Source organism: Kogia breviceps, chromosome 9 (genome assembly GCF_026419965.1).
Source record: "Kogia breviceps isolate mKogBre1 chromosome 9, mKogBre1 haplotype 1, whole genome shotgun sequence".
Classification (NCBI taxonomy): Eukaryota; Metazoa; Chordata; class Mammalia; order Artiodactyla; family Physeteridae; genus Kogia; species Kogia breviceps.
Window position 1 is genome coordinate 71934861 of NC_081318.1, and position 24795 is coordinate 71959655.

General features: G+C 39.9%; 1 protein-coding gene across 17 annotated transcripts in view; it reads left to right on the forward strand.

The window, feature by feature from the left end:
• HDAC9 (histone deacetylase 9) overlaps nt 1-24075 on the forward strand; it is a 1021922-nt gene extending 997847 nt beyond the window's left edge. For 14 of the 17 annotated variants that reach the window (XM_067042606.1, XM_067042614.1, XM_067042608.1 and 11 more), the window contains one exon: nt 23780-24075. In XM_067042606.1, coding sequence (XP_066898707.1) covers nt 23780-23819 — 40 coding nt within the window. In that variant the 3' untranslated portion in view covers nt 23820-24075. The remainder of the gene's footprint in view (nt 1-23779) is intronic. The other 3 variants (XM_067042617.1, XM_067042618.1, XM_059075003.2) reach the window with 1 other exon arrangement.
• The last annotated feature ends 720 nt before the right edge of the window (nt 24076-24795 follow it).

Genomic DNA, 24795 nt, shown 5'->3' on the forward strand with positions numbered 1-24795 from the left:
GCTATCATTCTTCCTACCACAGGATCAGACATGAACGACTAACTATTGTAAATGATAGGTCATTTGATAGACCAAGCTCCAGAATAAAAGAAGACCTAACATAGGCCAAGAACTGGGGAACAAATCACTGAGCCAGGGTAGAAAAATGGAGGATTTCAACTAGTAGATAAGAACAAAGGCATCCAAGATACAAAAAATAGCTTGTGAAAATGATCTGTTTTTTAAAATTTTTATTTTATATTGGAGTATAGTTGATTAACAATATTGTGTTAGTTTTAGATGCACAGCCAAGTCAGTATCTATTGCTTTTCAAGCTCTTTTCCCATTTAGGTGATTACAGAATATTGAGTAGAGTTCCCTGTGCTATACAGTAGGTCCTTGTTGGTTATTTATTTTAAATATAGCGGTGTGTACATGTCATTCCCAAACTCCCAGTCTATCCCTCCCTCCACCCCTGTTTCCCCCCCAGTAAGCATAAGTTCGTTCCTGAAGTCTGTGAGTCTGTTTCTGTATTGTAAATTAGTTCATTTGTATCATTTTTTGGATTCTGCTATAAGTGACATCATGATATTTGTCTTTCTGACTTACTTCACTTACTATGATAATCTCCAGGTCCATCCATGTTGCTGCAAATGGCACTATTTCATTCTTTTTTATGGTTGAGTAACATTTCATTGTATATATGTACCACAGCTGCTTTATACATTTTTCTGTTGATGGACATTACGTTGCTTCCATGTCTTGGCTATTGTAAATAGTGCTGCAGTGAACATTGGGATGCGTGTATATTTTCGAAGTATGGTTTTTTCCAGATATATCCCCAGGAGTGGGATTGCTGGATCACATGGTAGCTCTGTTTTGAGTTTTTTAAGGAACCTCCATACTGTTCTCCATAGTGGCTGCACCAATTTACATTTCCACCAGCAGTGTAGGAAGGTTCCCTTTTTTCCACACCCTCTCCAGCATTTATTCCTTGTAGACTTTTTGATAATGGCCATTCTGTCAGGAGGTGATATCTTATTGTAGTTTTGATTTGTATTTCTCTAATAATTAGTGATGTTGAGCATCTTTTCATGGGCCTCTTGGCCATCTGTATGTATTCTTTGGAGAAATGTCTATTTAGGTCTTCTGCCCATTTTTGGATTGGGTTGTTTGGGTTTTTTTTTTTTTTTTATATTGAGCCTCATGAGCTGTTTGTAAATTTTGGAGACTAATCCCTCAGTCACATTGTTTGCAAATATTTTCTCCCACTTTTGGGGTTATCTTTTCATCTTGTTTATCGTTTCCTTTGCTGTGCAAAAGCTTTTGAGTTTAATTAGGTCCCATTTGTTTACATTTCCATTACTCTAGGAGGTGGATCAAAAAAGATCTTGCTGTGATTTATGTCAGAGTGTTCTGCCTGTGTTTTCCTATAAGAGTTTTATAGTGTCCAGTCTTACATTTAGGTCTTTAATCCATTTTGAGTTTATTTTTGTGTATAGTGTTAAAGAATGTTCTAATTTCATTTTTTGTACACTTCTCCCAGCACCATTTATTCAAGAGACTGTCCTTCCTCAATTACATAGTCTTGCCTCCTTTGTTGTAGATTAATTGACCATAGGTACATAGTTCTGACTTGCATTTCCCTGATGATTAGTGATGTTGAGCATCTTTTCATATACCTTTTGGTCATCTATATGTCTTCTTTGGAAAAATGTCTATTCGGATCTTCTGCCATTAAGGGCTATTGTGAATAAAGCTGCTATGAAGTTTTGTTATTGTGGGAAAAAACACATAACATTTACCATCTGAACCATTTTTAAGTGTACAGTACAGCAGTGTTAACTATATGCCCATTGTTGTGCAACATATCTCTAGGACTTCTTTGTCTTGCAAAACTGAAACTATTAAAAACAACTTCCATTTTCCTCTCCCCCAGGCTCCTGGCAACCACCATTCTACTTTCTTAGAATCTGACTACTTTAGATACATCAAATAAGTGGAATCATGCAGTATTTGCCTTTTTGTGACTGGCTTACTTCACTTAGCATAACGTTTTTTGTCAAGGTTTATCCCTGTTGTAGCATATGACAAAATGTCTACCTTTTTTATGGCTGATGTTTCATTGTATGTGTATACCGCATTTTCATTATTCATTCATCTGACAATGGACATTTAGGTTGCCTCCACCTCCTGGCTATTGATGCTTCAATGACTATAAATGTGAAATTATCTCTTCAAGATCCTATTTTGAGTTATTTTGCATATACACCCAGAAGTGGAATTTCTGAATCATGTGGTAGTTCTATTTTTAATTTTTGGAGGAACCTAACTCTTTTATACAGGTTTTTACTTTAAAGTACACCGAGGAGTGGAGTTGCCAAGGTATAGGAAAGTCATATGTCTTACTTTATAAAAAAAAAACTTCCGAACTGCTTTCCAAAATGGCCGTACCATTTTTCATTCCCACCATCAATGAATGACAGTTCCAATTGTTTTGTATCCTCACCTGCACTTTGTATAATTGGTCCTTATAGTTTTAGCCTTTCTAGTGGGTATGTAGTGATAGTCCACTGTGCTTTCAAATTTTCTCCAAAGAGCCATATTTATGTCCATATCAGGTCTTCTTGGACCATACCCTCCCTTCCTTCTGTTTGGAATACTTAGCTTGTCGTCCTTCTCTTCTCACTGACCCTTCACTGGCCTTCCCATTGTCTTCCAACTTACCTTTTAGATCTCATATCAAATATCACTTCCTCTTCTTGGACAATTTTCACTGACCCTCAATCCCAAAATTTGATCAGGTCCATCTGTTATACTGTATTATGTCTTCCTATACTTCCAGTACCTACAAAACAGCCAGGGTGCATCATAGACACTCAGTAATTATTTCTTCAATCAATGAAAACTTCAGTAATCTGGGGAATGCCAGCACTGGTGGAGATGTGGGGTTCTGGAGCTCACATAGCTGTGGGAAGGTAAACTATGGCAGCATTGTGAAAAGCAGTTAACTACCATTTTTACTATACACAAAACATATAACCTGGTAATCTTGCTCCTGGGAATATATACTGAAGACATTCTCATCTAGGGTAATTAGAAGACATGTACTAAGAAGTTCACTACAGCTTCTTCGTGGTGGGTAGAGAGGAGGAGTCAAACCCAGTGTCCATTATTGGAAGAACAAATGGTTAAAATGTGCTGAAGGTACACACCATGGAGGAGATGACATGTAGCACTTGGCGACTACAGACTAGATAAACATAACTGCTTACAGTGATGTTTATGTAATAACTACACTACTGGGTGAGAGAAGTAAGCAACAGAAATGATACATGTGTGTATAAAGATAAAAAAATATACGCTCATAAAACAATAACATGTAGCTTTAAAGAACACCCTATGAACAGATAACGTACATAACAGGAATTAGCTCTCTGTTGCCTCCCTCTTGCGAGAGCACCGGAATCACAACTAACTGCTGAACAATCATCAACAGGAAGACACTGGAACTCACCAAAAAAGATACCCCACATCCAAAGACAAAGGAAAAGCCACAATGAGACAGTAGGAGGGGCACAATCACAATAAAATCAAATCCATAACTGCTGGGTGGGTGACTCACAAACTGGAGAACACTTGTACCACAGAAATCCACCCACTGGACTGAAGGTTCTGAGCCCCACGTTAGGCTTTCCAACCTAGGAGTCCAGCAACAGGAGGAGGAATTCCTAGAGAATCAGACAGTGAAGGCTAGCGGGATTTGACTGCAAGACTTCGACGGGACTGGGGGAAACAGACACTCCACCCTTGGAGGAAACACACAAAGTAGTGTGTGCATCAGGACTCAGGGGAAGGAGCAGTGACCCCATAGAAGACTGAACCAGACCTACCTGCTAGTGTTGGACGGTCTCCTGCAGAGGCCGGGTGTGGCTCTCTCTCACTGTGAGGAAAAGGACACTGGCAGCAGAAGTTCTGGGAAGTATTCCTTGGCGTGACCACTCCCAGAGTCAGCCATTAGCCCCACCAAAGAGCCTGGGTAAGCTACAGTGTTGGGTCACTGTGGGCCAAACAACCAACAGGGAAGGAACCCAGCCCCACCCATCAGCAGACAAGCAGATTAAAGTTTTACTGAGCTCTGCCCACCAGAGCAACAGCCAGCTCTACCCACCACCAGTCCCTCCCATCAGGAAACTTGCACAGGCCTCTTAGATAGTCTCATCCACCAGAGGGCAAACAGGAAAAGCAAGAAGAACTACAATCCCACAGCTGGTGGAACATAAACCACAATCACAGAAAGATAGACAAGATGAAAAGGCAGAGGGCTATGTACCAGATGAACGAACAAGATAAAACCCCAGAAAAACAACTAAATGAAGTGAAGATAGGCAACCTTCCAGAAAAAGAATTGAGAATAATGATAGTGAAGATGATCCAGGACCTCGGAAAAAGAATGGAGCTAAAGATCAAGAAGATGCAAGAAATGTTTAACAAAGACCTAGAAGAATTAAAGAACAGACAAACAGAAATGAACAATATAATAACTGAAATGAAAAATACACTAGAAGGAATCAATAGCAGAATAATTGAGGCAGAAGAACAGATAAGTGACCTGCAAGACAGAACGGTGGAATTCACTGATGCAGAACAGAATAAAAAGAATGAAAAGAAATAAAGAAAGCCTAAGAGACCTCTGGGACAACATGAAATGCAACAACACTTGCGTTATAGGGATCACAGGAGGAGAAGAGAGAGAGAAAGGACCAGAGAAAATATTTGAAGAGATTATATTGGAAAACTTCCCTAACATGGGAAAGGAAATAGCCATCCAAGTCCAAAAAGCATAGAGAGTCCCATACGGGATAAACCCAGGGAGAAACACACCAAGACACATAGTAATCAAATTAACAAAAATCAAAGGCAAAGAAAAATTGCTGAAAGCAGCAAGAGAAAAACAGCAAATAACATACAAGGGAAATCCCATAAGGTTAACAGCTGATTTCTCATTAGAAACTCTACAAGCCAGAAGGGAGTGGCATGACATATTTAAAGTGATGAAAGGGGAGAAGCTACAACCAAGATTACTCTACCTGCAAGGAACTCATTCAGATTCAATGAAGAAATCAAAAGGTTTACAGACAAGCAAGCGCTAAGAGAATTCAGCACCACCAAAACAGCTCCACAACAAATGCTAAAGGAACTTCTCTAAGTGCGAAACACAAGAGAAGAAAAGGACCTACACAAACAAACCCCAAAAATTAAGAAAATGGTCATAGGAACATATATATCAATAATTACCTTAAACGTGAATGGATTAAATGCTCCAACCAAAAGACAAAGGCTCGCTGAATGGATACAAAAACAAGACCCATATATATGCTGTCTACAAGAGACCCACTTCAGACCTAGGGACACTTACAGACTGAAAGTGAGGGGATGGAAAAAAGATATTCCATGCAAACGGAAATCAAAAGAAAGCTGGAGTAACAATACTGATATCAGATAAAATAGACTTTAAAATAAAGAATGTTACAAGAGACAAGGAAGGACACTACATAATGATCAAGGGATCCATCGAAGAAGAAGATATAACAATTATAAATATATACGCACCCAACATAGGAGCACCTCAATACATAAGGCAACTGCTAACAGCAATAAAAGAGGAAATCAACAGTAACACAATAATAGTGGGGGATTCTAACACCTCACTTACACCAATGGACAGATCATCCAAACAGAAAATTAATAAGGAAGCACAAGCTTTAAATGACACAATAGGCCAGACAGATTTAATTGCTATCGATAGGACATTCCACCCAGAAACAGCAGATTACACTTTCTTCTCAAGTGCGCAGAGAACATTCTCCAGGATACATCACATCTTGGTCACAAATCAAGCCTCAGTAAATTTAAGAAAGTTGGATGGAGAGAGAGAAGATGGTGGAAGAGTAAGATGCACAGATCACCCTCCTCCCAACAAATACATCAGAAATACATCTACACGTGGAACTGCTCCCATAGAACACCCACTGAATGCTGGCAGAAGACCTCAGACCTCCCAAAAGGCAAGAAACACCCCCCACATACCTGGGTAGGGCAAAAGAAAAAAGAATAAACAGAGACAAAAGAATAGGGACAGTGGGCTTCCCTGGTGGCACAGTGGTTGAGAGTCCGCCTGCCGATGCAGGGGACACAGGTTTGTGCCCTGGTCCGGGAGGATCCCACATGCCACAGAGCGGCTGGGCCCGTGACCCATGGCCACTGAGCTTGCGCGTCGGGAGCCTGTGCTCCGCAATGGGAGAGGCCACAACAGTGAGAGGCCCGTGTACCGCAAAAAAAAAAAAAAAAAAAAAAAAAAAAAAAAAGAATAGGGATGGGAGCTGCACCAGTGGGAGGGAGCTGTGAAGGATGAAAGGTTTCCACACATTAGAAGCCCCTTCGTGGGTGGAGACAGTGGGTGGCGGACAGGGGGAGCTTCGGAGCCGCCGAGGAGAGCACGGTAACAGGGTGCGGAGGGCAAAGCAGAGAGATTCCCACACAGAGATGGTGCTGACCAGCACTCACCAGCCCGAGAGGCTTATCTGCTCACCCGCCAGGAAGGGCTGGGGCTGGCAGCTGAGCCTAGGCCTTCAGTCGGAAGCTGGGAGAGGACTGGGGTTGGCGGCGTGAACACAGACTGAAGGGGTTAGCGCACCAGGCCTAGCCCGGAGGGAGTCCGGGAGAAGTCTGGAGCTGCCGAACAGGCAAGAGACCTTTTCTTCCCTCTTTGCTTCCTGGGGCGTGAGGAGAGGGGATTAAGCTTGCTGCTTAAAGGAGCTCCAGAGACAGGCGTGGAGCTGCCGAAGAGAAAAGAGACTTTTTCTTGCCTCTCTGTTTCCCGGTGCGAGAGGAGAGGGGATTAAGCACGCAGCGTAAAGGAACTCCAGAAAGAGGCACGAGCCGCAGCTGTCAGCATGGACACCAAAGACGGGCATGGGACATTAGGGCTGCTGCTGCTGCCTCCAAGAAGCCTGTGTGTGAGCACAGGTCATTCTCCACACCACCCCTCCCGGGAGCCTGTGCAGCCCGCCACTACCGGGGTCCCGGGATCCAGGGACAGCTTCCCTGGGAGAATATAAACAGACCAAGCACAAGCACAGTCACAATCACTGAAATTGAAACTGTGATTAAAAATCTTCCAACAAACAAAAGCCCAGGACCAGATGGCTTCACAGGTGAATTCTATCAAACATTTAGAGAAGAGCTAACACCTATCCTTCTCAAACTCTTCCAAAAGATAGCAGAGGGAGGAACACTCCCAAACTCATCATCACCCTGATACCAAAACCGGACAAAGACGTCACAAAGAAAGAAAACTACAGGCCAATATCACTGATGAACATAGATGCAAAAATCCTCAACAAAATACTAGCAAACAGAATCCAACAGCACATTAAAAGGATCATACACCATGATCAAGTGGGGTTTATTCCAGGAATGCAAGGATTCTTCAATATATGCAAATCAATCAACGTGATATACCATATCAACAAACTGAAGGAGAAAAACCATATGATCATCTCAATAGATGCAGAGAAAGCTTTTGACAAAATTCAACACCCATTTATGATAAAAACCCTGCAGAAAGTAGGCATAGAGGGAACTTTCCTCAACATAATGAGGGCCATATATGACAAAACCACAGCCAGCATCATTCTCAATGGTGAAAAACTAAAACCATTTCCACTAAGATCAGGAACAAGACAAGGTTGCCCACTCTCACCACTCTTATTCAACATAGTTTTGGAAGTTTTAGCCACAGCAATCAGAGAAGAAAAAGAAATAAAAGGAATCCAAATCGGAAAAGAAGTAGTAAAGCTATCACTGTTTGCAGATGATATGATACTATGTATAGAGAATCCTAAAGACTAGGGGTAGGACGGGAATAAAACACAGACGTACTAGAGCATGGGCTTGAGGATATGGGGAGGGGGAAGGGTAAGCTGGAACGAAGTGAGAGAGTGGCATGGACATATATACACTACCAAATGTAAAATAGATAGCTAGTAGAAAGCAGCCTCATAGCACAGGGAGATCATCTCAGTGCTTTGTGACCACCTAGAGGGGTGGGATAGGGAGGGTGGGAGGGAGGGAGATGCAAGAGGGAAGAGATATGGGAATATATGTATATGTATAACTGATTCACTTTGTTGTAAAGGAAAAACTAACACACTATTGTAAAACAATTATACTCCAATAAAGATGTTAAAAAAAAGAAAAGAAAATTGAAATCATATCAAGCATCTTTTGTGACCACAACACTATTAGATTAGAAATCAGTGATTGGGAAAAAAACCGTAAAAAACACAAACATATGGAGGCTAAACAATACGTTACTAAATAACCAAGAGATCACTGAAGAATTCAAAGAGGAAATTAAAAAATACCTAGAGACAGATAACAATGAAAACACGACAATCCGAAACCAAAGGGATGCAGCAACAGCAGTTCTAGGGCTTCCCTGGTGGCACAGTGGTTGAGAGTCCGCCTGCCGATGCAGGGGATACGGGTTCGTGCTTCAGTCTGGGAAGATCGCACATGCCATGGAGCGGCTAGGCCCGTTAGCCATGGACTCTGAGTCTGCGTGTCCAGAGCCTGGGCTCCGCAACAGGAGAGGGCACAACAGTGAGAGGCCCACAAACCGAAAAAAAAAAAAAAAAAAAAAAAAGCAGTTCTAAGAGGGAAGTTTATAGCACTACAAGCCTACCTCAAGAAACAAGAAAAATCTCAAATAAACAATCTAACCTTAAACCTAAAGGATCTAGCGAAAGAAGAACAAACAAAACCCAATGTTAGCAGAAGGAAAGAAATCATAAAGATCAGAGTAGAAATACATGAAATAGAAACAAAGAAAACAGGGCAAACATCAATAAAACTAAAAGCTGGTTCTTTGAGAAGATAAACAAAATTGATAAACCATTAGCCAGACTCATCAAGAAAAAGAGGGAGAGGTCTCAAATCAATAGAATTAGAAATGAAAAAGGAGAAGTGACAACTGACACTGCAGAAATACAAAGGACCATGAGAGCTTACTACAAGCAACCTTTTGCCAATAAAATGGACAACCTGGAAGAAATGGACAAATTCTTAGAAAAGTATAGGCTTCCAAGACTGAAGCAGGAAGAAATAGAAAATGTGAACAGACCAATCACAAGCACTGAAATTGAAACTGTGATTAAAAATCTTCCAACAAACAGAAGTCCAGGACAGATGGCTTCACAGGTGAATTCTACCAAACATTTAGAGACAAGCTAACACCTATCCTTCTCAAACTCTTCCAAAAAATTACAGAGGAAGGAACACTCCCAAACTCATTCTATGAGGCCACCATCACCCTGATACCAAAACCAGACAAAGATACTACAAAAAAAGAAAATTACAGACCAGTATCACTGATGAATATAGATGCAAAAATCCTCAACAAAATACTAGCAAACAGAATCCAACAACACATTAAAAGGATGATACACCATGATCAAGTGGGATTTATCCCAGGAATGCAAGGATTCTTCAATATACGGAAATCAATCAGTGTGATACACCATATTAACAAACTGAAGAATAAAAACCATATGATTATCTCAATAGATGCAGAAAAAGCTGTTGACAAAATTCAATACCCACTTATGATAAAAACTCTCCAGAAAGTGGGCATAGAGGGAACCTACCTCAACATAATAAAGGCCATATACAACAAACCCACAGCAAACATAATTCTCAATGGTGAAAAACTGAAAGCATTTCCTCTAAGATCAGGACAAGGATATCCACTCTCACCACTATTATTCAACATAGTTTTCGAAGTCCTAGCCACGGCAGTCAGAGAAGAAAAATAAATAAAAGGAATACAAACTGGAAAAGAAGAAGCAAAACTGTCACTGTTTGCAGATGACATGATACTATATAGAGAGAATCCTAAAGATGCCACCAGAAAACTACTAGAGCTGATTAATTAATTTGGTAAAGTTGCAGGATACAAAATTAATGCACAGAAATCTCTTGCATTCCTATACACTAGCAATGAAAGATCAGAATGAGAAATTAAGCAAACAGTCCCATTTGCCACTGCAACAAAAAGAATAAAATACCTAGAAATAAACCTACCTAGGGAGACAAAAGACCTGTATGCAGAAAACTATAAGACACTGATGAAAAAAATTAAAGATGATACAAACAGATGGAGAGATATACCATGTTCTTGGATTGGAAGAATCAACATTGTGAAAATGACTCTACTACGCAACAATCTACAGATTAAATGCAATACCTGTCAAATTACCAATGGCATTTTTTACAGAACTAGAACAAAAAAATCTTAAAATCTGTATGGAGACACAAAAGACCCCGAATAGCCAAAGCAGTCTTCAGGGAAAAAAATGGAGCTGGAGGAATGAGACTCCCTGACTTCAGACTATACTACAAAGCTACAGAAATCAAGACAATATGGTACTGGCACAAAAACAGAAATGTAGATCAATGGAACAGGATAGAAAACCCAGAGATAAACCCATGCACCTATGGTCAACTAATCTATGACAAAGGAGGCAAGGATACACAATGGAGAAAAGACAGGCTCTTCAATAAGTGGTGCTGGGAAAACTGGACACCTAAATGTAAAAGAATGAAATTAGAATATGCCCTAACACCATACACAAAAATGAACTCAAAATGGATTAGAGACCTAAATGTAAGACCTGACACTATAAAACTCTTAGAGGAAAACATAGGAAGAACACTCTATGACATAAATCACAGCAAGATCCTTTCTGACCCACCTCCTAGAGAAATGGAAATAAAAACAAAAATAAATAAATGGGACCTAATGAAACGTAAAAGCTTTTGGAAAGCAAAGGAAACTACAAACAAGACAAAAAGACAATCCTCACAATGGGAGAAAATATTTGCAAACAAATCAACGGACAAAGGATTAATCTCCGAAATATACAAACACCTCATGCAGCTCAATATTAAACAAACAAGCCAATCCAAAAATGGGCAGAAGACCTAAATAGACATTTCTCCAAAGAAGATATACAGATGGCCAAGAAACACATGAAAAGCTGCTTAACATCACTAATTATTAGAGAAATGCAAATCAAAACTACAATGAGGTATCACCTCACACCAGTTAGAATGAGCACCATCAGAAAATCTACAAACAACAAATGGTAGAGAGGGCGTGGAGAAAAGGGAACCCTCTTGCACTGTTGGTGGGAATGTAAATTGATACAGCCACTATGGAGAACAGCATCGAGGTTCCTTAAAAAACTAAAAATAGAATTACCATATGATCCAGCAATCCCACTCCTGGGCATATATCCAGAGAAAACCATAATTCAAAAAGACACATGCACCCCAATATTCATTGCAGCACTATTTACAATAGCCAGGTGATGCATGGAAGCAACATGGGCGCCCATCAACAGATGACTGGATAAAGAAGATGTAGTACATATATATATAATGGAATATTACTCAGCCATAAAAAGGAACAAAATTGGGTCATTTGTAGAGACGTGGATGAATCTAGAGACTGTCATACAGAGGGAAGTAAGTAAGAGAGTGAAAAACAAATATCGTATATTAATGCATATATGTGTAACCTAGAAAAATGGTACAGATGAACCAGTTTGCAGGGCAGAAATTGAGACACAGATGTAGAGGACAAACATAGGAACACCAAGGGGGGAAAGTGGTGGGGGGGTGGGGTGGTGGTGGGATGAACTGGGAGATTGGGACTGACATATATACACTAATATGTATAAAATGGATAACTAATAAGAACCTGCTGTATAAAAAAAAATAAAATTCAAAAAAAAATTCCCGTCTATCTGTGAACCTATGAAACTAGAAAATAATCAATACTAAAAATTAAAATGTTTTAACTGAAAAAATAACAAAACAGGAATTAGATTGCTTGCCTTGGAGAAGGAAGAGGAAGGTATAGGGATTAAATTAAATCAATAAACCAAGAGGAAATGTGTTTTTAAAAATAACATTATTAATATAAATTAACAAATACTGCTTTAAAAATCATAGGAAATGAAATACCCCTTTAAGGGAAAATACAAGAGTATATAGTTTTATGCTATATCTTATCTCAAATTCTTTCTTTCTGCTTTTTATTTTTGCAAATTATCTAAACTACTATGACTGTTGGACCTAACTGATCCTTCCCTTAATATATGAAATCTTTGCCCTTCATCAATAAAGGACCATCTATGTTCACTTCTACTTGCTGTAGTAGAAGTTTGGGTCTTTCAATCAGCTGAACTATTGTACTAAAATTTATCTTTGAATGTTTTATTTTACACTTATTCCTAACATTCCTGTGTCTCTACCTCACCTAATTGCAAAAGGAATTAAATCCAAATATTGAAGATTATCTCTCCCCTTCACCCAGCCCTTTCCACAACTGTGTTTTTGTTAATCAAGATAACCTTGGCATCTGTCTATAAATGATTGAAGTGGGGAGCCCCCCACATTTCAAGAGTACTGCTTCTCACTCTTTCACCAAAAACAGCCATTAAAGGGTCATCCCTGACCAGTTCACTTTCTAAGTGTTTCATGAAGATGACTTCTTAAATTAACTTAAAAAATATGTAGACATTTAACAGTTACCTAGGGACAGGGATTAAGTAAAGATAATACTAAATCCACTGAGGGCTATGGATATGAGAACACCCAGAGAGCAGGTCGGGGATTATTGTTTCAGTTTTAAAGAGAAAACAGAATCAAGGGACAATGACTTGCTCAAAGTTAAATTTTAGAAAATGGCAGAGCTGGGACCTAAATACATCTACCTTGTGAAATCTACCTTGAAATCCAGGATATTTTCCAACTTGCTATACTAGTAATAAAACTTCTGTGTTGCAAGACACTGAGAGATTTGGCTGGTTATGTGTATTTGTTTCATTAGAATGTGGCAGCAGTTAATTAACTATTTTCCAAAAAAGTGGTTAATATGAAATGACCTTGAGGGGAGGAAGGCAAAGAGAAGCATCTGATGGAAAGCTTTATATTGTACCTGGAAGTCCCCATGTTTGAAGAGAAGAAGTTTCATTTTTGCAGTGAATGGTTTGTGCTGAAGACACTTTGCTTACCTCCTCAAAGCCTAGGCTGGATGTCTGGAGAATGCACAGACACTTACCACTGTCTCTGAAATTCCAGCCACAATTGAGTCCTGGATGTGGGGGAAAGATCATCTTGCTGTGGCTTTGAGTTAGAAGTAGGAAAATTCAGATGGAGGGAGTATCATCACCAAGACAGTAGAACAGGAGAACTGAGCCTCTGTCCCTACACAAAGATCAATAATTACACAGCTATCCATGAACAGAAACAGTCCTGGGAGAGCTCAGATGTCCACCTTAGAAACACCAGCAACACAGTGGAACAAAAACCCTGAGACTAACTGGACAAAAAAGGAAGAACAGCTTCATTTTGCCTGTGTCATCCCATCCTCCAAGTTGGCATTGCTCAGCACCAAGAGGGAACTCCCCAGGTAGAAGGAGTTTCCCTCACTGGGAAAGGGAAAACAGGGGTAAACAACCAGCTTCCCCAGCCTTTTGGGACACTGCAGGAAAAGACCCACTTCAGTTCTACCTCACCCAGGGAGCAGCAAAGCTGAGATGTATAGAGATGGCTAGGAACAGGGAAGAAAGGCATGGGGGCTACCCATATCAGTCATGCATGGGAGCAACCATAGTTCCAGTGACCCCAGCAGCTTTCACCACTGAAGAAACCAATGGCCAGTACAGCCACGTTTGACCCCCTGCAGATTTCACCATTGAAGTTTGTACCTCACTGGTTTTCACATTCATGGTCACCAGCTGTCTGAGTCCCTCCTCATTCCCTCCCTGCCACACACACACAGCTTGGGACCCATACTGGTTATCAGCCCCAGCCTCTGTGGTTGCACAAGTGCACGATGCCCACCTAAACCTTGCTGTGTACCTCCACACTGCCAGCCTGACTTCCATCACCAGCCTCCACTGCTCTGTGCCCTCCTGTGGCAAGAGCTGCAACCATAGAAGTCCATGCTGACAGCCAAGGCCCCCACAAATGCCTGTGGGCCAGGATTCAGTCCTTTCTCCCATTACTGGCCTGAACCTCAACTTCAGCTAGCTCCTCCAGCTGTGTACCTGCACCCACCTTGGCCCAACTCATATCACAAACCTCTACTTCCATGTCCACACCTGTGGTGAGACCCTTCCTCCATGGCAGTGCACCCCTACAGCCAAGGCCTCCAAAACTGCTATGGGCCCACATCTGGCCCTGACTCCTGTCACTGGCCTGCACTGCTGCGCTCAGTGTCAGTTAGCTCCTCCAGCTATGTGCTTGCACCCTGCCAGCCTGAGTTCTGACACCAGACTCCATTACCATGGCCCCATGAAAAGACCCTGCAGTCACAGGAGTGCATGCCTAGAGCCAGTGCCCCCACAGCTGATACTGTACCTGCGGTTGGCCCTGGCCCTTGCCACTACACGTGTATCTGAAACTGGCCCCTGACACTACACAGGCACCTGAAGCTGGCCCTGCAGTCAAGTGTGTGAACCACTGGTTCCAGCCACTACAGCACCTGCCCTGGTCCCTAGCTGCTGTATCTGAAGAAGATGCTGAAGACCCCAAAAACCTTTAGTCCAGAACCCCCCCACACCATGGTACTCACCAAGGGCCACATAGTTGTCATTGGTGTGGACCTGAAAGGCCTGAGCCAACAAGATATCATGGCCCCCTGCCCCAGACCCAGAGCCACAGGGATCACGAAGAGGCAGAGAAACATAACACCACCAAAGGATCACAGTAAACTTCTACTAACTGACCCCAAAGAAATGGAGATACATGAATTGCCTGAAAAAGGATTAGAAATAATTTTTCTAAAGATGCTCAGAGAGTTGAACTACAGGAGAACACCAATAAACAATTTTTTAAAAATCAGGAAAATAATACCAGAACAAAATGAGAAGTTCAAGAAAGATAGAAGACATAAACAACTACCAAAACAGAAAGTTTGCATTTGTAGAATACAATAACTAAATTAAAGAATTCAACAGAGTTAAACATCAGACTGAATCAAGCAGAAGAGTCAGTGAACTTGAAAAGAGATGATTTGAAATTATCCAGTCAGAGGAGCAAAATGGAAAAAAAAAAAAAAAAAAAAAAAAAAACCCAAGAAAGGGGATGTAGAAAGCCTGTGGAACTTATGAGACACCATTAAGACAAACAACCTATGAATTATTAGAGTCCCAGGAGGGGAAGAGAGGAAAAAAGGAAAAGAAAGCTTATTTAATGTAATAATGGCTGAGAACTTCCCAAACCTGAGGAGAGATTTGAACATACAAGTTCATAAAGCTAATAGGTCAGCCCCAAATTTCAATCCAAAATGATCTTCTCCAAGACTCATAATAAAACTCAAAAATCAGAGACAAAGAGAATATTAAAAGCAACAAGAGAAAATTTTTCTCTCATACAAGTGAACCTTCATAAGCCTTTTAGTGGATTTCTCAGCAGAAACCTTGCAGGCCAGGAGAGAGTAGGATGATATATTCAAAGTGCTAAAAGAAAAAGCTGCCAACTGGACTACTTTACCTGGCAAAGTTTTCCTTTAGAAATTAAGGTGAGGGCTTCCCTGGTGGCGCAGTGGTTGAGAGTCCGCCTGCTGATGCAGGGGACACGGGTTCGTGCCCCGGTCCAGGAAGATCCCACATGCCGCGGAGCGGCTAGGCCCATGAGCCATGGCCACTGAGCCTGTGCGTCTGGAGCCTGTGCTCCACAACGGAAGAAGCCACAACAGTGAGAGGCCCACGTACAGCCAAAAAAAAAAAAAAAAAAAAAATTAAGGTGAGATAAAGACTTTCCCAAACAAACAAACAAAAAGTTGAAGTAGTTCGTCACCACAAGACTTTCCTTACAAGAAGTGCTGAAAGGAGTCCTTCAAGCTGAAAATAAAGTACGATAACTACTAACATGAAAACATATGAAAATGTACAACACACTGGCAAAGATAAGTATATAGTCAGATTCAAAATACTCTAATACTATAACATGGTAATGAGTTAAACACTTAACTCTAGGATAAAGGTTAAAGGACAAAAGTATTTTAAATAGCTATAGCTACAGTAATTTGTTCATGGATACACAATATTTAAAAAAATCATGACATCAGAAACAAACTATAACACACCATTGAAAAGTAATTATACTCCAATAAAGATGTTAAAAAAATATTATAGACAGGAGGAGTAAAAGGGTAGAGTTTCTTATGCAATTAAAGTTAAGTTGTTGTCAGCTTAAAATTAGACTGTTACATCTAGTAGATGTTTCAAGTAAGCCTCGGGGTAACCACAAAGCAAAAACCTATGGTAGGGCTTCCCTGGTGGCACAGTGGTTAAGAATCCACCTGCCAATGCAGGGGACATGGATTCAAGCCCTGATCCGGGAAGATCCCACATGCTGCAGAGCAACTAAGCCTGTGTACCACAACTACTGAGCCTGGGCTCTAGAGCCCACAAGCCACGACTACTGAGCCCACATGCTACAACTACTGAAGCCCCTGAGCCTAGAGCCTGTACTCTGCAACAAGAGAAGCCACTGCAATGAGAAGCCCGTGCACCCCAACGAAGAGTAGCCTCCACTCGCTGCAACTGGAGAAAGCCCGCACGCAGCAACAAAGACCCAATGCAGCCAAAAATAAATAAATAATTTTTTTTTTTTTTAAAAGAACCTATGGTAGATAGGTAAAGATAAAGAGAAGGGAATTAAAGCATACCACTATGGAAAGTCATCAATTTAAAAGGAAGATATTAAGAAAGGAAGAAATGAACAAAGTAAGTACAAAACAGCAAGAAAACAATTAACAAAATGGCAATAGTAAGTTGCTAACTATCAACAATTATTTTAAATGTAAATGGCTCAAAGTGAAGGTATGGAAACGGATATTCCATGCAAATAGAAAACAAAATAGAGCAGGAGTAGCTATACTTGTATCTGGGGAAAAAAAATAGACTAAGTCTAAACTGTAAAAAGAAACAAAGAAGGTCATTATATGGTGATAAAGGGATCAATTCATTAAGAGGATACAATAATTCTAAATACATATACACCCAACATCCGAGCATCTAAATACATTAAGCAAATACTAACAGATCTGAAGGGAATAATATAGACAATAGTACAATTAATAGTAGGGAACTTCAATACCACACTTTCTACAATGGATAGATTATCCAGGCAGAAAATCAATAAGGAAACACTGGACTGGATCTATATTTTATATCAAATGGACCTAACAGACATATACAAAACATTCCATGCAACAGCAGGAAAATACCTATTCCTCTCAAGTGCACATAGAACATTCTCTAGGATAGGTCATATGTTAGGTCACAGAACAAGGCTTAGCAAATTTTAAAAGACTGAAATCATACTAAGTATCTTTTATGACCACAGTGGTGTGAAACTAGAAATCAGTAACAGAAGGAAAATTGGAAAATTCACAAATGTGTGGAAATTAAACAACACATTCCTGTATAACTAATGGATCAAAGAGGAAATCAAAGAAAATCAAAAGTTATCTTGAAACAAACAAAAATGGACACACAGCATAACAAAACTTATGGGATGCAGCAAAAGCAGTGCTGAGGCAAATTTACAGCAATAGATGCATACGTTTTTTAAAAACCCTCAAATAAACAACCTAACTTTACAGCTTAAGGAACTAGAAAATGAACAACAAACTAACCCCAAAGTTAGGATAACAAAAATCAGAGCAGAAATAAATGAAATAGATAATAGAAAAGCAATAGAAAAGATCAACAAAACTAACAGTTGGTTTTTTAAAAAGATTTTTTAAATTGACAAACCTTTAAATAGACTTACCAAGAAAAAAAGAGGACGCAAATAAAATTATAAATGAAAGAGGAGACATTATAGCTGATACCACACAAATACAAACCATCACAAGAGACTACTATGAACAATTATATGCCAACAAATTGGACAACCTATAAGAAATAAGTAAGTTCCTAGAAGCATACAACCTACCAAGACTAAATCATGAAAAAAATAGAAAATCTGAACATACCAATAATGAGTAAGGAGATTGGATCAGTAAACCAAAACCTCTCCAAAAAGAAAAGCCCAGTCCCAGATGGTTTCACTGGTGAATTCTTCCAAACATTTAAAGAAGAATTAACACCAGTTCTCAAATTCACCCCAAAAATTGAAAGCCTGCCCTCCCTCCCCACCCAAAAACTGGTGTCTGACAGATATTACCTGTCACAGCTGCCTTTCACAAGGTCCCACCTCCCAGACTCACCATGGGACCTGGGTTAGGTGACAATCCCCCTTTCTGGTCATCTGTATCTTTTGTTTTTTTGGCTGCGTCAGGTCTTAGTTGTGGCATGTGGGCTCTTCGTTGAGATGCGCGGGCTTTTCTCTAGTTGTAGCACATGGGCTTCTCTCTAGTGGCACGTGGGTTCCAGAGTACTTGGGCTCTGCAGTTCGCGGCACATGGGCTCTCTAGGTGTGGCGTGCAGGCTCAGTAGTTGCAGCGCTTGTGGAGCACAGGCTTAGCTGTCCTGCAGTATGTGGGATCTTAGTTCCCTGACCAGGGATTCGTCATTTGTATCTGAATATCTGATTTACTGATTTAGGGCATCTATCACTCCTAAACTCATTTTATGCAGCCACTACCATGATACCAAAGCTAGATAAGGATACTGCAAGAAAAGAAAACTATAGGCCAATATCCCTGATGAACATAGATACAGTAATCCTCAACAAAATACTAGCAAACCAATTTCAACAGCACATTAAAAGGATCATACACCATGAGCAAGTGGGATTTATCCCTGGGAGCAGGGGTGGTTCAACATATGCAAATCAATGAATGTGATATACCACATTAATGAAATAAAAGATAAAAATCATTGTCTTTTCAATAGATGCATAAAAAGCAGCAGACAGGGCTTCCCTGGTGGCGCAGTGGTTGAGAATCCGCCTGCCGATGCAGGAGACGCGGGTTCGTGCCCTGGTCCGGGAAGATCCCACATGCCGCGGAGCGGCTGAGCCCGTGAGCCATGGCAGCTGGGCCTGCGCGTCCGGAGCCTGTGCTCCGCAACGGGAGAGGCCACAACAGTGAGAGGCCCGCATACCGCAAAAAAAAAAAAAGCAGCAGACAGAATTCAACATTCTTACATAATAAAAACTCTCAACCAAATTGGGTATAGAAGGAACATACTTCAACATAATAGAAGCCATATATGACAAACCCACAGCTAACATCATTCATACTCAACAGTAAAAAGCTGAAAGATTTCCCTCTAAGATCAGAAACAAGACAAGGGTTTCTTAACATGATCCTGTACTTGTATGTAAAAAATCCTAAAGACTCCACCAAAAAAAAAAAGTTAGTAATAAATGAATTCAGTAAACCTTCAGGATAAAAATTAAGATCTATATACCAAAAACAGTAAGATCTGATGAAACAAATTGAAGAAGACACAAATAAATGGAAAGATATTCCATGTTCATGTATCAGAAGAGTTAATATTGTTAAAACATCCACACTATTCAAAGTCACTGATAAATTCAATGCAATCCCCCTCAGAATTCCAATGGCATTTTTCACAGAAATAGAAAAAAATTCTAAAATTCAGTGGGATTACCAAAGACCCTGAATAGCTATAGCAATCTTGGGCAAGAACAAAGCTGGAGGCTTCACACATCCTGAGTTCAAATATTACAGAGCTGCAGTAATCAAGAGTATGGCACTGGCATAAAAACAGACACATAGACCAATGGAACAGAATTGAGAGCCCAGAAATAAACCCTTACATATACTGTCAACTAATATTTGACAAGGGAGTCAAGAATACTCAGTGGGCTAACAGTAATCCCTTTGATAAATGGTGTTGGGAAAACTGGACATTTATTCATATGCAAAAGAAAGAAACTGGACCCCTACCTTATACCACTCACAAAAATTAACTGGAAATGCATTAAGAACTTAAATGTAAGACTTGAAACTATAAAACTCTTAGAAGAAAATAAAGAAAAATAGCTCCTTGACTTTGGTCTTTACAATTAATTTTTTGGATATGACAACAAAAGAAAAAGCAACAAAAGCAAAAATAAGCAAGTGCAGGGGCTTCCCTGGTGGCGCAGTGGTTAAGAATCCGCCTGCCAGTGCAGGGGACACAGGTTCGAGCCCTGGTCCGGGATGATCCCACATGCCGCGGAGAAACTGGGCCCATGTGCCACAACTGCTGAGCCTGCGCTCTGGAGGCCGCGAACCACAACTGCTGAGGCCCGCGTGCCTGGATCCCGCTCTCCGCAACAGGGGAGGCCACCACAGTGAGAGGCCCGTGCACCGCAGCAGAGAGTAGCCCCCACTCGCCGCAACTGGAGAAGGCCCGCATGCAGCAACGAAGACCCAATGCGGCCAAAAATTAAAAATAATAATAAATAAATAAAGTTATTAAAAAATATAAGCAAGTGCAATGACATCAAACTAAAAACTTTTGCACAGCCAAAGAATCAACAAAGTGAAAAGGCAACCTACGAAATACAAGAAAATATTTGCAAACCATATATCTGATAAGGGGTTAATATCCAAAATATATGTGGAGCTCATACAATTCGATAGCAATAAATAAGTAAATAAATTAACTCAATTTAAAAATAGGAAAAGGACCAGCATAGATATTTTTCTAAAGAAGACATACAAGTAGTCAACAGGTACATGGGAAGGTTCTCAACATCACTAATTATCAGGGAAATGCAAAGCAAAACCACAGATATCACTTTACATGTGCTAAAACAGCCTGCATCAAAAAGACAAGAGATAACAAATTAGTGAGGATATGGAGAAAGTGATCTGTTTGCACTGTTGATGGGAATGTAAATTGATGCAGCTGCTATGGAAAACAGTATGGAGGTTCCTCAAGAAAGTAAAAGTAGAACTACCATGTGATCCAATAATCCCACTTCTGGGTATATATCCAAAGGAAACAAAGTCACTATCTTGAAGAGGTATCTGCACTTTCATGTTCATTGCAGCACTATTTACAATAGCCAAGACAAGGAAACAACCTAAGTGTCCAGTGATAGATGAATCGACAAAGAAAATGTGGTATATACATACAACAGAATATTATTCAGCCATAAAAAAGAAGGTTCAACGTGGCTGAAACTTGAGAGCATTATGCTAAGACAGAGAAAGGTAAATACTATATGATCTCACTTATATGTGAAATCAGAGATGATGGATGTTGACTAAACCTATTGTGGTAATCATTTCACAATATATTTAAGTCAGACTATCATGCTGTACACCTTAAACTGATACAGTGAGGTTTGTCAATTATTTACAATAAAACTGGAAAAAAAATGTTGAACTCATAGAAACAGTAAATTGATGGTTAACAGGGGCTGGGAGATAGAGGAGATGGAACGATGTTGGTCAAAAGGTACAAGCTTCCCTGGTGGCACCGTAGTTGAGGGTCCGCCTGCCGATGTGTGGGACGCGGGTTTGCACCCTAGTCCGGGAGGATCCCGCATCCGCGGCTGGGCCCGTGAACCGTGGCCCCTGGGCCTGCGCGTCCGGAGCCTGTGCTCTGCCGCGGGAGAGGCCACAGCGGTGAGAGGCCCACGTACAAAGAAAAAAAAAAAAAAAAAAAAAGGTACAAGCTTCCAGTTATAGGATGAATAAGTTCTGGGGATCCGATATACAGCATGATTACTACAGCTAACAATACTGTATTGTATACTCAAAATCTGCTATGAGAGTAAATCTTAAATATTCTCATCATAACAACAAAAATGGTAGTTATGGGAGGTGAAGGATATATTATTGTGGTAAACATTTCACAATATTTATGTGTATCAAATCGTCACATTGCCTTAAACTTATACAATGTTATATGCTGATTGTATCTCAATAAAGTTTGGAAAAAGTAAATAGGAGAACTCAGGCTCCATTGGAGTATCTAGTTTGAGGATTCTATACCTGTATAATCCACGTATTCTCAAATGTAAATAAGTTTGCATGTTACGTATAAATCAGTTTAGTTACTTAAATGTTTTCCTTAATTTAAAAATTTTCTTGTGGGAATGCTGATAATTTTAGTTTGGAAAGATTTTAATAGAGTATGACTCATTTAAATAGCTTTTATCTTATATAGCAGCTCTAAACACTTTCTCACAACCTCCTTATCCAGTATACTGTTGGACAGGCTATAACTTCCTAAGAATTTTTTTTTTTAAGTATTCCACATGGACTCATTTGGAACTCTCTCCTTTTAGTAATGTTAAATAATGAATACCTAATATTTCTCATTCTTTAGAGGATGCATTAAAATCTTTTTATTACTATTTCATGGATAAAATCTTTCAGTGTTTTAAATTTATTATAAAAATGCTAAATTAAAATGGCAACTACCTTATTTGTAGATACATAGAAATCTTGGTTTTTTCTTTATATATCTATAGAATAACACGGCTAAATTGTTCGTCTTCAGTAACAACAGTGTTCTAAATATAGCAATTTGTTCTAATAGAAAAGTAATTCCTTATAGAATACTGGCAAGTTGAAAACCAGTACGAAAAAGAAAACTTAAACCACCTACCTATTATTCCACCACCCAGAGAGAACTATCTTCCCAATACTGCGTTTCCTTATGGTAGCATAGGCATAACTCTGTATTTGTGTACCATTCAACACAGTTTTATACATATGTTAGATGATGAGGGGACAAATCCAGAGTTAAATAACTACTGCCTCATAGTGTGTATTGTTTAGAAGTCCATTTTATCTCCTTTATTTTTTTTAACGTTCACTAATTCTGTAAGGAACATCTTTTTTTCCTCACGGGTTTTAAACATGAAACCACAGCTTCACAGAAGTATAGTTACAACATTGCGCAGTTGCAACATTAGCAAATCGCAGAGCCCAGACTCATACTCAGTTCTCCTGGCATCTCAAACCCCAGCGTTCTTCCCTCAGCAATCCAGCTACCTCATGCATTTGGATTCCTGCTACAATTTGTCCTTTTGACTAAATTAAAAATCATTCTAAAAGTTTGCCTTAAAACACCCTCAGAGTGTTACTAAATTAAGGCTAAATCTCAAGTATAAATTTTCAAGCAATTAGTTTTGGTTTTGCCAGAGCAGAACACCCCTCAGATGATGCCGAATAAAAACTATTTACACACTACCATAGTGCGTTTCTTGTAAAAACGTTGGGTCTGTAGCAGTGATTTGCTAATCAGATTCAGAATTTGATTTGAAATGCCTCCGGCAGGCAGCCAATCCAGTTATGAAAGAACAGAAGCAAAAAAACCAGAGCCCTGGTGAGTCTCCTCCAGAAGCTAGCTGGGTCCTTTGCTCTCGTTAGCAAACTGGTTCCATAGGAAATCACTGTAATTGCTCCTAAAATAAAATATCATAGTTAAGTTTTTCAATAAATTATTGGACTGTACTAGACACAAAACATGTACATTTTGGAATCTAGAGTTATAAAATATTCTGACATGTTTTAATATAAACAGGAACATTTCCAATGATTGCTTGGATCGAAAATGTTTTTCCACTTGACATTTGTTTATACTTCCTAGGAAAGAAACTCTATTTATGGATAACTGAATAACACAAATAAACATCAGAGAGAGCTGAAAAATCAGCTTTGATTATGCATGAAAATCTACAATGTCATTGTGTACTCTTATGCTGTATTCTGATTGCCTGTTTATTTTTACAGAACTGCTGGTGAGCCTATGGAAGAGGAGCCAGCCTTGTGAAGCGCCAAGTCCTCCCCAGCCTTCCCCACCCCCGATATTTCCTGTGTGTGACATCATTGCATATCCCCCCGCCACCCCAGCACCCTCAGACATGTCTTGTCTGCTGCCTGGGTGGCACAGATTCCATGGAACATAAACACTGGGCACAAAATTCTGAACAGCAGCTTCACTTGTTCTTTGGATGGACTTGAAAGGGCATTAAAGATTCCTTAAAAGTAACCGCTATGATTCTAAAGTTACAGTAAACCACGATTGGAAGAAACTGCTTCCAGAGTGCTTTTAATATGCTGGGTGACCCACTCCCAGGCCCAAAGTATGAACTAGAAACATCCAGTACAGCGTTAGATACTGTTAATTACAGATGGTATGACAGCCAGTGAAATTTTGGGCAAAACCTTAGAAATCTCATTCCTGACATTCTGATCAGTTTTTTATTGGGAACTTTTTCGTCAAACAGGCTTAAATTGTTTACAGGATTTGCTTTCAGCTATGAAAGGATAGCAATTCCCGACAGATCACGGGGGTTTTTTTGTTTTGTTTGGGGCCTTTGTTTTAACATATGGTTCAACTCTTGCTAGGAAGAGTCCAAGATGGAGGAACCAGGATGAGGCTTTTTTCAGTGGAATAAACCACACTGTATCTCAAAGTCCAATGCCAAAGCAACCTCACACATTTTATGTAATGGTGCAATATTTTATATCACATTTTTTGAGAAAAATTACCCTGTTTCCCTAACATCCCTCTCTGCGTTCTCAGACACAGGAGATTCGCAGTTGATTTAGGATGAAGTCTCCTTCCTCCCTCATACATCCCTTGCTCTGGTGACAGTAGCTCTGAGTATATGTTTCACGGAGGATTTTCAGTGTCTTTGAAAAGTGCATAACTTTTCAAAGGCCATCTTAATTTGTTCCAAATCTATCAAGAACTTATTCTCTAACTTTTATTTTTCTGCTTTCCATCACTTCCTTTCTTCTTG